General features: G+C 35.9%; 1 protein-coding gene across 1 annotated transcript in view; it reads left to right on the top strand.

The window, feature by feature from the left end:
- LOC116238226 (sodium channel protein type 5 subunit alpha-like) overlaps positions 1 to 15,628 on the top strand; it is a 51,667-nt gene that overhangs the window by 34,173 nt on the left and 1,866 nt on the right. Inside the window, exons 22-32 of the mRNA XM_090143203.1 lie at positions 200 to 649; positions 2,055 to 2,153; positions 3,136 to 3,247; positions 4,312 to 4,466; positions 5,316 to 5,489; positions 7,020 to 7,157; positions 9,501 to 9,755; positions 10,587 to 10,644; positions 11,458 to 11,591; positions 14,148 to 14,252; positions 14,667 to 14,931. Coding sequence (XP_089999329.1) covers positions 200 to 649; positions 2,055 to 2,153; positions 3,136 to 3,247; positions 4,312 to 4,466; positions 5,316 to 5,489; positions 7,020 to 7,157; positions 9,501 to 9,755; positions 10,587 to 10,644; positions 11,458 to 11,591; positions 14,148 to 14,252; positions 14,667 to 14,931 — 1,945 coding nt within the window. The remainder of the gene's footprint in view (positions 1 to 199; positions 650 to 2,054; positions 2,154 to 3,135; positions 3,248 to 4,311; positions 4,467 to 5,315; positions 5,490 to 7,019; positions 7,158 to 9,500; positions 9,756 to 10,586; positions 10,645 to 11,457; positions 11,592 to 14,147; positions 14,253 to 14,666; positions 14,932 to 15,628) is intronic.

Here is a 15,628-nt window from a genome sequence, read left to right as displayed (position 1 = left end):
TTACAGTGAGCATTCATTCTCATTCTGTTACTCACTGGAAGAAGAAATTTTGTTCATACACTCAATTTGATAACAGTGGTTGATGAAAGAGAGATTTTTATTTATTTATTTGCCTAAGGAGGGTTTTCTGATCTTTTTGTTTACTTATTTATTTCTGTTAGAAGTAGTAGTGTCTTCAGCTTACTTTATTTCCTTCAAGGTGCTCAACCTATTCATTGCCCTGCTGCTGAGTTCTTTCAATACTGACTCCTCACTGGGACAAGGGGAAGCTGAAAAACAGAGTAAATGTGAGATTGCCATTGCACGGATTCGTAAGGGCCTACAGTCTGTGAAATTGAGAATTTTGGATAAATGTGGCAAAACGATGGAACGAAGCAACAAAACAACAGCCAAGAAGAAGACTTTGGTGAAAAGTTCTTTCAAAGACTTAGAGAAAAATAACTATGCTATGACAGATGTCGGAAAGGATATGGACAACAGTTGCTTTGACATTGGATGTTATAATGAAGAGAGTTCTTCAGTAGAAAGGAAATATGAAGACTCTTTAAACTACCATAGTAGCCACATTCCCCTTGCAGTACCAGAAACTTATACCGATGAAGGTGATGATGAGCAGTGTGTATACACAGAAAGAGAATACAGAAAATGGGTAAGAAATATTAATGATAGAAAATGTACTGTAACTTGCATCTGCAAATTCAGTCTTTAAGGTGGTGTTGTAAATGTTATTTCTTCTGTCATTTCCACAGTTTTTCTTTTTGTTCTTCTAGTAGCTTCAAAATGCAAGAGCTATTAAGCAATCTCAGTTATTCAGCAGGAGAAGTTGGATATCTACTTTTTCATTATTTTCCTCAGTGGTTAGCTGTAAATCTCTTTATAGCTATTTTATTTCATTTTATTATTGTCAATTGCTAAATGAAGTTTTATGAAGACAGACATTCTTCTTTTTTCTCCTTCGCTTTATTAATAGCATCTGGATATTTTGGAAGACAGGTCTCTAGTTGTAGTGCTCATATATTGCTTCTCAGTTGTATGGAAGCCAAAACAAATGCAAATAAGAGCTTCACTGTAAAAACAAACAAACAAAAGACCAAACCAACATTTATGAGTTTGAGGTTTTTTGATCCCTTGTTCTCCTCTGTGATATTTTAGATTCTCTTTTGCATATCATAATTTTGTTGCAAAGGGCAGGAATGAGCTTAAATGCAGATACCTAAATACATATAACTTCTCTGCAGTCTTTTGCCAAAAGGTGAACCAATAGAAACATTGCAAAACCTTCTCGGACATTTTGCGTGAAGGATGTACCAATAGAAACTGGCTAAGGCTGTGAAAGAAAGAACTTCTTTGAAAGTTATTTGCATAAAGTAAGGTAGAAAGCATCTTAGAGTAGCTTATGATCCTTGGGCTCAAAATGCAGTAACTTAGCATTATGCCATGGCAAAAATATGAAGAGCAGATGCTGATCTTGCTTAGATTGTTATATGATCAGTGTCTAGGTGGACTTCTAGAATTCATTTCCTATATTTTTGATCACAAGAGGAGACATTGTCTTATATTTGGGCAAATTTTCAAGGAAGCAGAAATTGTTGATCGCCTTAGAGTCGTCTTTGACAATTTGAAATATGTTTTGGATTGGATTATGGGTTATTTTACATGTTTTGTACTGTCTTCATTTTACATCAATAAGAGGGCTGAAAGCTGTTAGGGATCACTGAGCTCTTCTGTCTCCAGACAGAAAGAGGAGTCTACTGGGATGCAGCTGCAGAGATTGCAGCTGAGCCACTACAGTGGATACAGAAACCCATCACTGGGATAAATGTACATCTCAAGAAATGATACACTTTCACAGTATAACCACAGGACCAAAGTGTTTGAATTGAGGAAAAAACACTTTTTACATACCTTCAATAGGTATTATATAATTCTCTATAAAAAGACAGACATGCTTAATTTTGTGGATGCTTTATATTCTGTTAAATATTTATTCCTTCAAGAACGACTCTCAGGAAGAAAAGGGTGGCAAATCAATTGTTTTGCATTACTTCATTTAGGAAGACAGATTGAGACACAGAGAACAATGCCGAAACTCAAGTCGTCTGAGTGAGATTTCTTGGACTTCAGAAATGTACAAAAAGAAAGAGCAAGAAGAGGTATTTGTAGCAGTTACTATCTTTTGGAGTGTTCTAGGGATTAATATTTTCATTCTGATTCAGCAATAACAGAACAAGCATTTTCCAAAGTCTTAATTGCACAAAAGGTGGTGCTTTGTGACAGAAATTTATAACATAAATCATAGAATTGTAAAGGTTAGCAAGACCACTAAGGTCATCTAGACCAACTGTCAACCCATCACCACCATGCCCACTAAAACATGGGGCTTTGTGTCTCATGAACAGCCATTGCTGACTGTGTAACTAAATATATTACTTTCTACAAGTGAACAGAAATTAAGCAAGGAGCACTCTTTAAATTCAGTTGATATACTCATCAGGTAACTGTTTGCTATCATCCTTCAGTGTAAAAGTTTATTCTCTAAAAGGGGTTCACTCAAGTAGCTTCTGATCTAGAAGCTTTAGCTTTTAGCTTAGCTAACACAGTGTAGTTCCACATGAATTAAAAAAAAAAAAAAAAGCAAAAAAAGGTGAATATTTGTAGCTTACCACCCAAAAACAAAATGGGAATTCAGTAATTCTGGATCATTACCTCCAGAAATCCAAGCACTTTAAGATTTGCTGGTTTTAGATAAAATTCCCTGGACTTTTATTTGGTGTAAATTACTTAATTATATAAATGTAAATACCTGGTATCGAAAGTAGTAAAATTCCTGTGGGTTTAAATCATTACATTTTTGACTACGTCAGTGAACTTAAGTTAGTGTAGACCATCATGGCTGTCAAAAGAGACAGTCCTCCCTTTTCCTGGCTTCTTATTCCTGTACCTGTCCCTATGCCTTGCCTTCAGATAGGGCACTTACGCTTTTGGGCTGATTTATGCTTGTTTTCCATAACGACTTCAGTTTTATTTATTCCTTTATTTGAAGGAGAGGGGGATTTTATTTATTTCAAATGTGCTTTAAATGTCTTTATTAAGGAAAAAACAAATAAATTCTCTTCTTTCCCTTCTTCTCTGCAGGGATTTGATGTTGGTAGCTATTCTGAAGCCAGCACTGTGGACCCAGTCACTCTTATAGAGCTGTATCCCCTGCCTAAAAAAACACATGTACCTAAGGACTGTTGCCCAGAAAGTAAGTATATCTTATGTATCACAGGGATACCAAATGAACTAGTATTCTAAAGATATCTGTTTAGAATGTTTCCAGATTGGCAGATGTCATTCTCCTGAGCAATTTGAACAAATAAAAAGTCAAATAAATATAGCCAGAGCCAGCACACCACTGGAGCAGGACTGAGATGCCTGAACACAAGCATTTAGTTCTGTATGGAATGCCTGAGAGTACCCATGATAACTGCATAGAGCTGGCAGAAATGACACAGGCACTATAGGGTACCCCAGTGAGCTTAAAATGGATCTAAACACCTGTGTTTAGGCTGTGAAATGCTGTCTTTGGAGTGTGATTCATGCTTAGATTGTGACACCAGGCTGTAGTCAAGTATATGTGAGTGAGGGCATTTAAAGCACTTCTGAAGGGGCAGATGGGGGTCAGCCAGGATATACATCTTGACTTCTGGTATCTGAAGTGGCATTTCAACTAAATCTGTCTGAAATCTCAGTGCAGTGGGTGAATATCCAGTCAGTGCATCCAATGGAATTTAATAGACTGTACGGTTTATCCCAGTGGACATCTATATTTAATTGCCTCAGCAGCTCCTTAGACTGAGTGGACTGTCATGTTTCAATCATGTTGCCTTTGAAGATGAAAGAAGGGTGTGCAAAATAGTGAGCAGAAGCTTATTGCAATATCTGTGCAGAGCGATCAAGTGAAATGATGAATAAAAGTAATAATTTACTAAACCAGTAGTAACGTCATATCTCTGTTACAATAGTAAAAAGCATAAATGCAAGATAATAAAACCAGTAAGGGTTTTTCTATAGAGCAATGATGGCTTTTCATATAGAATGCTTGTGTGTTTGTATACACAAAGCTTTCTCTGCTTTTTCCATGTATGAAATACATTATAAAAAGGAGTTCTGTATGCCTACAGATCTTTTCTTCAGCTTAGATCATTCTGGCTACAGCAAGGTCACATGAGTGAAACAGCACATTCTTTGTGCACTCTTCATACTATTTTTACATTCTATGGCACCACATTTTCCATTAAGCTCATATGCTGTTTTTTTTCTTTTCAGGTTGTGTCAAACGTTTTCCTTGCTGCAGTGTGGATATCACTAAGTTTCCAGGCAGCACTTGGTGGAAATTTAGAAAAACCTGCTACAAAATTGTCAAACATAGCTGGTTTGAAAATTTTATCATTTTTATAATAGTATTGAGCAGTGCAGCACTGGTAAATTTCATTCAATTTCTCAAACTTTGAATGGAGGGTTGTCATCTGGTGGTAGTGGGAACAGGTGGATAGATCACTAAAAATACTGGCACAGGAGACATAAAGTGGAGATGGAGATAGTATGATAGAGAACTAAAGGATGAAAGGAAGTATGAAGACATTGCCAGAGGATTGGTGAGGAAATAATGCAGCTGTTAAAGGAATTGGAAATTGAGTGGCAATGTCAATAACTTATAATAAATCGGTAGAGCAGCAAATCTGTAAAAGGCAAATGAACAAGACAATGAAGTGATCACACAACAAAGCATTTTCCAAAACCCTTACTGACAGCAGGTAACGTTAGGGGTTTTGTGAGAAATTCGAAACTTCAGGAAGGAACAGATAAGGTGTGTGTTGTATTTTTTCAAACCTGTATTACAGCTCTGCAGATTGACTGAAAGTGATGGCATCTTTAGAAGGTTTACGCCTGAAAGCTATTGGTTAATGTGTTTAATTTAAACTTAGCTATGAGGGATTTCAGAGTTTAAAAATTATCTACTTATTTGGGAAGCTAAGATTTTTGGTAGCTATATTGGGCACTCATCAGATGCTTAATGAAGAAATCTAGAACAGAAATAACCCAAAGTTCTTCAACCAACTTGAAAATGATGTTGTTTATTATTTAGGTTTTTATTTCTACGTATAAAAATATGTTGCCAGTAACATAACATGAAATGGATGGAATAAACCAAACTGTATTTTTGTGCAATTCTAAATAGATAGAATAAACCAAACTGTATTCTTGTGCAATTCTAAAATAATTTACTGTAAAACTACTAAACAGCTTTAAAATGAATTCTGAAATTCCAGGCATTTGAAGATATTCACCTTGAGGAAAGAAAAACAATTAAAAAGCTCCTCGAGTATGCTGACATAGTATTCACTTACATCTTTATTATGGAGATGCTTCTGAAATGGGTAGCTTATGGTTTGCACAGTTATTTCACAAATACATGGTGTTGGCTTGACTTCATCATTGTGTGTGTAAGTATTATACTGAACATACATTTAGAATTTTGATTTTTTTCTATATCAAGAGCTACATGGAAAATTGGATTGGAATTAAACTTGATTGTAAAAAACAGTTTCAAGAAGCTGAAAAGAATTGCAATCAAATGCAACTGTAGGATAAATTTAAACGGAAATTGTAGGTGAAAATAAATTACTTAAAAGTGTTTTATGGAGTATTGCTGTTGTTGAGGACTATCTCAGTTACATAAATCTTCTCTGTTGTAAAGAGAGAGTGCAATTAGCAATCAGAAATGAAATTAAGATGAGTTAATTAAGATGATAGAAAAATGCAGAAGTGCTGGCAGCTCCATCATACAGAAACAGAAAAAAGTAGAGTTGCTTATTTAAAAGAGAACCAATTTAGATGAATAAATCCTGGCAGTTATAGAATCATAGAATCACGGGGTTGGAAAGGACCTACAAGATCATCTTGTCCAACTGTCCTCCTATCACCATTACTACCCACTAAGCTACTAAACCATGTCTCGTAGCACCTCATCCAGATGCCTGTTGAATACTGTCAGGGTTGGTGACTACCACCTCCCTGGGCAGGCCATTCCAGCTCCTGCCCACTTTTTGAGTGAAGAAGTTTTTCCTTTTGTCTAATTTAAATCTCCCCTGGTACAACTTGTGGCCATTTCCTTGGGTCCTGTTTGCTGTCTGGAAGAAGAGGCCAAACCTCTCTCTTCATCACAGCCTCCCTTCAGGCAGCTGTAGAGTGCAGTGAGGTCTCTGCTGAGCCTCCTCTTCTCCAGACTAAACAATCCCAGCCCAACTGTGAATATTCAGAAATTTCAACAGAAAAATCTAACTATGATTGTATAAAAAGAATGTAAAGCATGACTCTAGCAATTACAGATCAGCAATTTTCATGGCGAAGGTGACCAAAACAGTGGAGGAGCATGAAAGTACCGAGTGACTAGACACGAAGATAACAGATTCAGATAGGAAGAAAAAGACAAATTATGAACAGTGGGGGAAAAAACATAAACCCTAACTATTGAAAGATTTTTTCTAATGCTTTCAGCTCTGTTTCTGTCTTATGAGGATTTAAAATACAGACTGTCTATCTTTTGAAAAATACTTTTTTTTCTACAAAGGTATGGACGTGAGATTAAATTACTAGATATGCTTCTGAGAACAATTATAAAGAATAGGAGAATCATTTATTTGAATAATACTTTCAAACCTTATATTCTGTGGAATTACCATAGTTCCATTTTTGTTGTTATACTGACCTTCTGAGGTATTACAAGAACTGATTTTGAAAAAAAAGCAAAACATACATATGTTAATTAAAATGAAAGAATGCCATTATTTGAAAAATGTCTGAAAAAATAAAATTATATTACCTATTACGCATAGCTGTGAGTAAATATTATTAGCATTTGATTTACTGATCAGAGCTATAATAACCACTGATCTGTGATTGTTTACAAACAGAAATGGTGTAAACTTTTGAATGCCTGTTAATAATCTTCAGTTTCAATTCAATAAACACAGCTTTCTTGTGTTTCCTGGGGACTAAGAAAAAATTCACAACAAAGTTCACAGTGTTCCTCTGAGAGTGCCCTGAAGTCTCTCAGGACGCTCCGAGCACTGCGGCCTCTCCGAGCTTTGTCAAGATTTGAAGGGATAAAGGTATGGATATTGGGAGGGGTGTGTATGTTTTGGAGTAGGTACATTTGAAGTTCTTATCAGATAACATCTCTATCTGGGGACTTGAAATAGCATTAAGATGGTTCAGATGGTTGTCATTTCAAAAATAATTTCATAGAAATATATAAATACAAATGAAAGAAGGAAATTCAATTATAGTGTGCTGATACCATGAATTATGGTGTACATCAATGAGACTGCTTAAATATTTCTTCACGTTTCCAAAATTTCAATGCAATTTGCAGAAGAAACAGACTTTTTTTTTTTAACTTGTACATTTCTGAAGCCCATTCCTTATATTACTTTAGACATGCAAAACATTTGTCCAATTACCCCAAACAAACTGTTACACAAGGAGGATACTGTACCTGTTTCTCTATTGATCTCTATGTCCTTAAAAGTGTAATGACTACAGCCCTTTCTTATTTTTTCCTTCCTCCCTCAGACAAGAAGTTAGAAACTGGAAAAAATAATTAAATAATTCATTGCTTCAGCTGAAACCATTCACTTTTTGTAACTCCTTTCCATAATTCCCCTTCTTTAAACTGCTGTGATTGTATCAATTTATCTTGACAGGTATCTCTGGGTAGGGTCCCGGCTCTGGGTGAATGTGACAGAGAGCAGTCCTTTGCATACTTAAATTGGGTGGGACTTTCTTAACAGAAGAGGAGATTCTTCTTATTTAATCTTAGAAACTGCTTTGAGCGGACTATCTGGAGCATTTAAAGGCAGTGGAAAGAAATAAAATGTGATATAAGTTATCTAACCTATGTTAGATTACAGCATGTGATGAGATGCTAAAGTCAGGCTCCAGGATGGCTATTGAGCAAATTCTCCTTACAAATATGAAGGACAAGAAATCGGATGGAAACAACCAGTGTGAATTTATGAAAGTTGTCTTGATTGTCCTCTATGGCAAGATGTCTGAGGGAGGGAAAAGTTATCTGTGGTCTCATATGGAGATTAAACATGGTTTGGGTAGATGAACTGAAATGGAAATTGGCTGAACTGCTAAGTTCAATGTGAAAAGTTAAGTTCTATTGCTAAATCATTATTGATGGCTCAGTCCTGGGTTCCATACTATTTAAAGCTTCATTAGCAATCTGAATAATGTAGCTGAAAAGGTGAAGGGTATAGCTTGTTATGTCTGGGGAAGAGAAGATTAGAAGGAGGATCACTTGAGAACTAATTAGATAACAGATCTACTAATTGTTGTATTTAATTACGTAGTTACAGGTAATTGAACTAAAGTTTTCTGATAGGACTGCATTGGGAAGATGAGAGAGAATGAGTTGGAAGTGAGTGATATTCCTATTAAATAATTGTCATGAGGATGTAATCGTGTGCCTAGAAAAGTAGTGCAATCTCCATCCTTGGAAAAAAATCAGAACATGACTGGCTGAGACCCTGAACAATATAATCTAGGTTGGAACAGCTGATGTGTGTTCCTAGTGTATTACGTACTTCTAGTGAGTATTATCCAAGGCCAAGATAAAATTCTTGGAATTTTCTCATAATTCTAGCAGTGATCTATTTCCAGAGAAGTCTTCATTATATCCCACCACAAAATGACAAAAAGGGGTGAAAAGAAATAGAAGATAATCCCAAAATTCCTACCGGCAACAACCATGGTCCTTCTTGTCAGCATTAAAGTGGTGGATTCCTGAACATGAATTTTTGTTGCTACTTGAGTCAGATCCACCAATGTTACCAGCAGAGTCATTCAAAGCTGGAATCTCATTTTCAGAGGTATCATTTCTGTAAGAGATCTAATGCATACCACAGTCTTGCATTCACCTTGTCCTCAAGCAAACCTAAATGAAGGAAGAGAGCTAACCAAAAAAAATCAGTCATCTTGGAAACTTAATTGTTTTGCTTTTTGTACCGTTTGCAGTCAGTTCCTAACGGTGAGGCTCATTTTGTTGTGGAGGTCAAGCTCTTGTTCTCTTACAAAACTTCTCTAAGATAAATGAGGATTATTTATGGCATGGTAGTATATGAGGACAACCTGTTCTCCTATACCTGTTTTTAGGGTCCAGAGCCACTATGGAGTATTTTTTTTTAAAGTACGTCTTTTACTCAAGGATGATTCTGGCTGCCATCTGTTCTGCTTCCTCAGAATCACAAGAAAGATAGCACAAGATGTTAAGACAAGCTTGGTGTCAGCTGAGGGTTGGTTTAAATATGTCATCTGCTAGTTTTTCTGTGAGTGAGAAGCTTCAGTAGATACCAAAGAAAAAAAGCGAATGTTTTCGGGGGAGAGGGAAGGTGTTCTACTGAATGTGAAAAGTTATTCTTTCTTTTCATTCATTTTATTTATTTAAGGTTGTTGTGAATGCACTTTTGGGAGCTATCCCCTCGATCCTGAACGTTTTACTCGTCTGTGTTGTCTTCTGGCTCCTGTTTAACATTGTAGGAGTAAAACTACTTGGACAAAAATTTTGGAAATGCGTGCTTGAGGCAGGAGAGAACATTAAAATTCACAACAAAAGTGACTGTAATAGCTATGGTGGGAAATGGACAAATAGTGATGTAAATTTTGATCATGTTGGGATGGGATACTTGGCTCTTCTCCAAGTGGTAAGTTCTGTAAAAATATACTCAGCTTCAATTTCTTCAAGAAAAGAGCAGCTCAGCCACAGGACACCACTGCACTTGTTTTTCTTGCTGAAAGTGATGATATTTTCTAGCTTAAATAAATATTTTTCATGCCTATAAGCTGCTGAGTTCCTGATAAAGTACACTCTTACATATGCAACTTTGTTTCATGGCTTTTTGATTTTTATTGAAGTTTTGATAAATATACCAAGCCTGAAATGTTCGTGGATTTAAAGTACTCATATTATCTAGAGTAAAAATTAGTCCTGTGTTGGGGAACAGAGAAACAGCTCAATGCAGTTTGTTTGTATTTCTGATATTATGTAAGTCATGAAGTGTCTGGATGCTAACTTACTGATCTTAGTACCACAAGAACATGATGGAAACACCTTTTGAAGTGCTTCCTCTCCCCGTGTTCTATCTAGGTGTTCTTTGCCCTGCATCCTCAAAGCCTTCTAGAATCCTGCAGAAATGCTAAAACTGATGTTTGTCTTAGAATTTATTTTCTGTCTTTTAGGATATACTTTCTAGTTGAACGTAAACTTTTATTGTTTTCCAAGAAATACAGAATTTACAAAAAAGCTTAAAAAAATTAATAATAAAAGAGATTTAGCAGGGTTCACACCTTTTTTTTTTTTAATTTGTTTCTCTTTACTAATTAAATAGATCATTAGAACATTTTTTTGTAGCACACTGCTCACTTTTCTTCAACTGTAAACACATTTATGTTAGCTCTACCTCATCTTTTATTTTAATTTTAATTTTTTTATTTACTTTTAATGAGAATAAACTCAGTGATGTAATTATTTTCAGGCAACTTTTAAAGGCTGGATGGACATCATGTATGCAGCAGTGGATGCACGTGAGGTAGGTCACTTCTTCCAGCTTTATTTGCATTATCAAATGAGAAATACATTCAGATTAGTGCTTTACACAATGCAGTGAAACAGAAGTCCTTGGAATACCAGATACCTGGAACTTAGATTTCTTAGAGAGAAAATGGGTTGAAATAGAGTGATGCTGCACAAGAGGTTGCAAGTTTTATACAAGTCTTTTTTTAGGAACAGAGTTGAGGAGATCTTAGAGGGATTATGCCTTTGAAGTAAATTTTCCTTCATGTTTAGCAGGTATTTCTGAAGGCTTGTTCCCTATGTTAGATATTCTTACTATTCCCCATTTCTATGTGCTGTTTCTTACTCTCATTAGTACAGTATGTACTTTTACATATTTAATTTCATTTGCTATTTCCATTTTTGTTCAAGTACCAGTCATGAAGTAGCTGCTAATTAAAACTAAGATCCTTGCTTGAACAGTTGATCATAGCAAGCTAGCAGTTTAAATTGCTGTTTGTCTGGGATAGTGTTCAAGAGTTGGTAACTCCACCAAAATGTTTCAGCCTGAGTTGTTTTTCTGATTCAGACATTTGCAGTATCCCTTCTGATTGGAAATTATTATCGATTACTTAAGTAATTTGCTAAAGCTAGATTTGGCATCTTCCTTTACAGAGAGCTACAAGACAGAACAAGACTGTTGTTCCACATATAAATGTTTAAATATGAAAAAATAATGTATTCTTCCTTACAATAAAAAAAAAAAAAAAGTTTGGAAATAACAAAGCTGTTACTATCTAATTTTTACTAATATTTTTTCTTTTCTTTTTTTTTTTTTTTTTTGTAACAGGTAGATCAAGAGCCAGAATTTGAGGCATTCTTACCTATGTATTTTTACTTTGTGATTTTCATTATTTTTGGATCTTTCTTCATGCTGAATCTCTTCATTGGAGTGGTTATCAGCAACTTTAACCAACAAAGGAAAAAGATAAGTACTGTATGAAATAATTCATGGTGTTTTGTAATCCCAATTTGATTGGGTCTGTGCCAGTTTGGCATGTAGATATATACAATTTTCATTTAACTGTTTATAGAGATCTAAGGCTTAGTGAATAAAAGGCTTGGTGGCCTTTTATAATGGAGTTACATCATCAGAGGATGAAGAAAGAGAAACTGATGTAATCTACCTGGACTTGTGCAAAGCATTTGATACTGTCCTGTATGACACCCAGGTCACCAAATTGCAGAAAAAATGGATTTGATGGATGGACCACTCATTAGATAAGGAATTGGGTGGATGGCTGCACTCAGACTTGTGGTCAATGGCTCAGTTTCCAAGTGGAGACTGGTGACGAGTGGCATTCCTCAGGGATCAGTGTCGGGACTGGTGTTATTTAACATCTTTGTAGGTGACATGGACAGTGGGATCAAGTGAATCCTCAGCAAGTTTGCAGATGACACCAAGATGAGTGGTACAGTTGACACGCTACAGGGAAGAGGTGCTATCCAGAGGGACCTGGACAGCACCTTGAAAGGTGGGCCTGTGTTAACCTCAGCTGGGGCTGGGGCTCTTCAGCTGGAGAAGAAGAGGCTCCAAGGAGACTTCATAGAGGCCTTCAAGTACCTGAAGGGGGCCTACAGAAAAGCTGGGAAGGGTCTTTTTTATAAGGGCATTCAGTGACAGTATGAGGGGAAATAGTTTTAAACTGGAAGAGGATAGGTTTAGACTAGATATCAGGAAGACATTCATTACTGTGTTGGTGGTGAGACACTGAACAGGTTGCCCAATGAAGTTGTGTCCCTTCCCTGGAAGCATTCAAGGCCAGACTGGATGGGGGTGTGAGCAATCTTCTAGAGGGAATTGTCCCTGCCTATACCTGGGGCGTTGAAACTAGATGATCTTAAATGCCCCTTCCAACCCAAATCATTCTATGATTATGCTTTAAAGATTTTCTGTTTACAACAGAACAACTCCTTTTGCTGAGTGGAAACACCTAACAAACATGGTAAGGATGATTAAACCCCATAACTGCTGATGGGAGAAGTGGCAGCTGTTTTCCTGATGAAGAAACTTGAAAAGGCCTTGTTAATCAGAACTTTTTCTAAAAGTAGCTTCATTAAAAAAAAAAAAAAAATCTACAGTAAATTACTCTACAAATTAATTTATTAAGTTTAAAAAAAGAATTCTGTGGTCAGATGCAAACCCCAGGAAAAAGACAACCATTTAAAGTCTTCTTAAAGCCCTGGAGGACTGCTTCCCCTCCATGTTATTGCTGGATTATCTAAAATTATTATTAAGTCAGAGCTGAAGGAAAAATCTTGAAAGGAAAAACACAGCAAGAGAAGAGCAACAGTTAGCCTTCCCTGATATAAGCTTTAGCATCTGGAACCTTATTTATTATCAAGTTTATTTGTTGATTGAGTTCTCTCCCTGATTCATTTAGGAACTTAATATATCCATAATATTAAGGATAATTGAGTCCATGAATCCGCTGGGGAGTCTTACAATAAAACAAGTAAGCATTTTTGTTGGCAGACTGACAGGAGGTTTGCAGTTTCAAGGTACACATTTGAAAGACAGTCTCCACAGGAGCAATTTCATTATTTCCATAGGCTGAATTTTTCATCGTTTCCACAGGCTGACTTTTACTCCAAGCACCAAAGCACTACTGCCTTAGGTAGAAGATAAAAAGGCACACGAGAAATTTTTTGTCTTTCTGCATCTGGTCAGAGAAAAGATATGTATGAGGAGCAACTGTCCAATTTCACGGTCATAATTTCCTTTTACAACAAAGTACCAGGCATGATCCCAGCTGACAGCAATAATGTTAGTTAAGCAACTGATGAGCCCAAACACTTTTTAGAATTTGATGTGGATTTAACACTTTTTTCTGAGTACATGATATAAGTGGTTTGTTTTTTTTTTTTTCATTTCTCTTTTTTGGGGATTTTCATTGTGATAGATTGTAATGAATTTAAATTGAATTTTCAGAGGTCTTGCTAGAGTGATTAGAAGCTTAAATGCCCTAGGAGGTGTTGTTACACTTTTGTTTTACGAAATGCTAATCATTCAGTGATTCTGTGATGGCTTCTCCTGGATAATTGCTAAGTAATACAGATGGCATAAGCAGTAAATAGAGAAGTACCAGAAATTTGTGGTAAAGAGAATCCTACAGTATTCAGTCTCAAAGTGCTTTATTTTCCTTTTACTTGGTAACTCAGCCCTTCCCAAAAATATAAATGAAAAGCATTTTATTGATGAGTCTTCTGTTATGGTTAAAATATGAAATAGATTCATCAGAACTTCAGAAGGGCTCTCCCAGTTGAGGAATCTAACTCGGGAATACTGACCAGAATTGATTTTCACCAAGCTCTGATCATTTTTTTCAGCACCCCTTTTCAAAGAAAAGATGAAATACTGAAAGAATTTCAGAATTCAGATTTTTTTGTTATTTTTTGTTGTTTGTTCTTAACATAAACTTGCTGGTGTTTATTTAGTTGAGTGCCTAAGCTTCAACTGTGTAACAGTACTCTATCCCTCTACTTAGGTGGAAAAGATCTCTTTTTGACTGAGGAACAGAAAAAGTACTATAATGCCCTAAAAAAACTCGGATCCAAGAAACCCCAAAAACCCATCCCAAGACCATTGGTGAGACCTTTTAAAATGGAGTATGGTAGAAAATGTAAAGATGGTGTCCAGTTTAAATCAAGCATCAGGGCATCTGCATGTAATTTTACAAGTTGGAGCCCATCATCAGCCTACAACTCTGCTTATACTAAAATGTCTGCTTCAATAAGTGTTCCTATGCACAGAGCAGTCACAGACTTTTCCTCTTCTGTAATTTGTTTCTAAGGAAATGCAGTTGCATGATACCTGAGAATACTTGGCCATGTACTGAGTGTTACATTAAAATGCCCAAAGAAATCCCCTAAAATGCTTCTAGCACCTTCTTGTTAATTTTTCACTCTCTTAAATTCCCTTTTGAACCAAAAAAATATTGTTTAATGCTTGAATGTTGCCTGAGTCTTAGAAATAACGTTAATCCGTTCTCTCTCTCCACAGAATGCATTTCAAGGATTTTTTTTTGATATAGTGTCACACAAAGCATTTGACATTACTGTAGTGACTCTCATCTGTCTAAATATGGTTGTGATGATGGCAGAAAGTGACAATGGAAATATCAGGGATGTTCTTAAAAAGATCAACTACTTCTTTGTGGCAGTATTTACTGCGGAATGCGTCATAAAAATAATAGCCTTGAGACATTACTTCTTCACCGTTGGCTGGAACATATTTGATTTTATTGTTGTGGTCCTTTCACTAGTTAGTAAGTATCAACTGCTGCTAAATCAGATGGTGTGTCTTAACATTCAGCCAAATTTCAAAATGAAGTAACAGCTTACATATATCTGATAAATTCCTGGTCTATTTTACAAACCAGATACAAATTGATTCCTTCTAAAATGTTATGTGCTGTTTTCCATTGTATTTTTTTGTGGAGTATTAAAAGAAAAATGGATTGTTTTCTTTCTTCTTTTCCTTCTTTTTTTCCTTTCTTCTTTCCTTCTTTTTCTTCTTTTTTCTTTTGAAAGTATGAGTTTTATTGAGTAATTACCAGAATAGCATTTTAATGAAGCAGCATCTTTTCTAAGCTGTTGTACTTAAGTTGCAGTAGTCTTAATGTTTTTCTACTTTTGATCGGTAAGTAATCCAAGTAGCCATCATTTTCTCCGTAAAAGTAATTTGGGGTTAAAAATTCATTTGTATGAAAAAATGGGAGACTTTTATTTCCAGGACTTTCCTTTGAGAAGCCAGATCATGAGAACTAGTGAGAAAAGCTTAGAAGAATTGAATAGCTTAACACCATTCTTTGTCTGCATTACTGCCTGTGGCTGTGGAAGCTCCTATCATAACCCTAGCGCAAAGAAGGCGATAGTAAAGAAAAACTGATCTGAAAAACTGTTTTCTGTTTCATCCCTGTTCATGGAAGCTATTCCATGAAATCCAAAAGACTGCTGATTCTT

This window comes from Phasianus colchicus, chromosome 6, assembly GCF_987193195.1.
Source record: "Phasianus colchicus chromosome 6, bPhaCol1.hap1.1, whole genome shotgun sequence".
Lineage (NCBI taxonomy): Eukaryota > Metazoa > Chordata > Aves > Galliformes > Phasianidae > Phasianus > Phasianus colchicus.
This window is presented reverse-complemented; position numbering and strand designations above follow the sequence as displayed.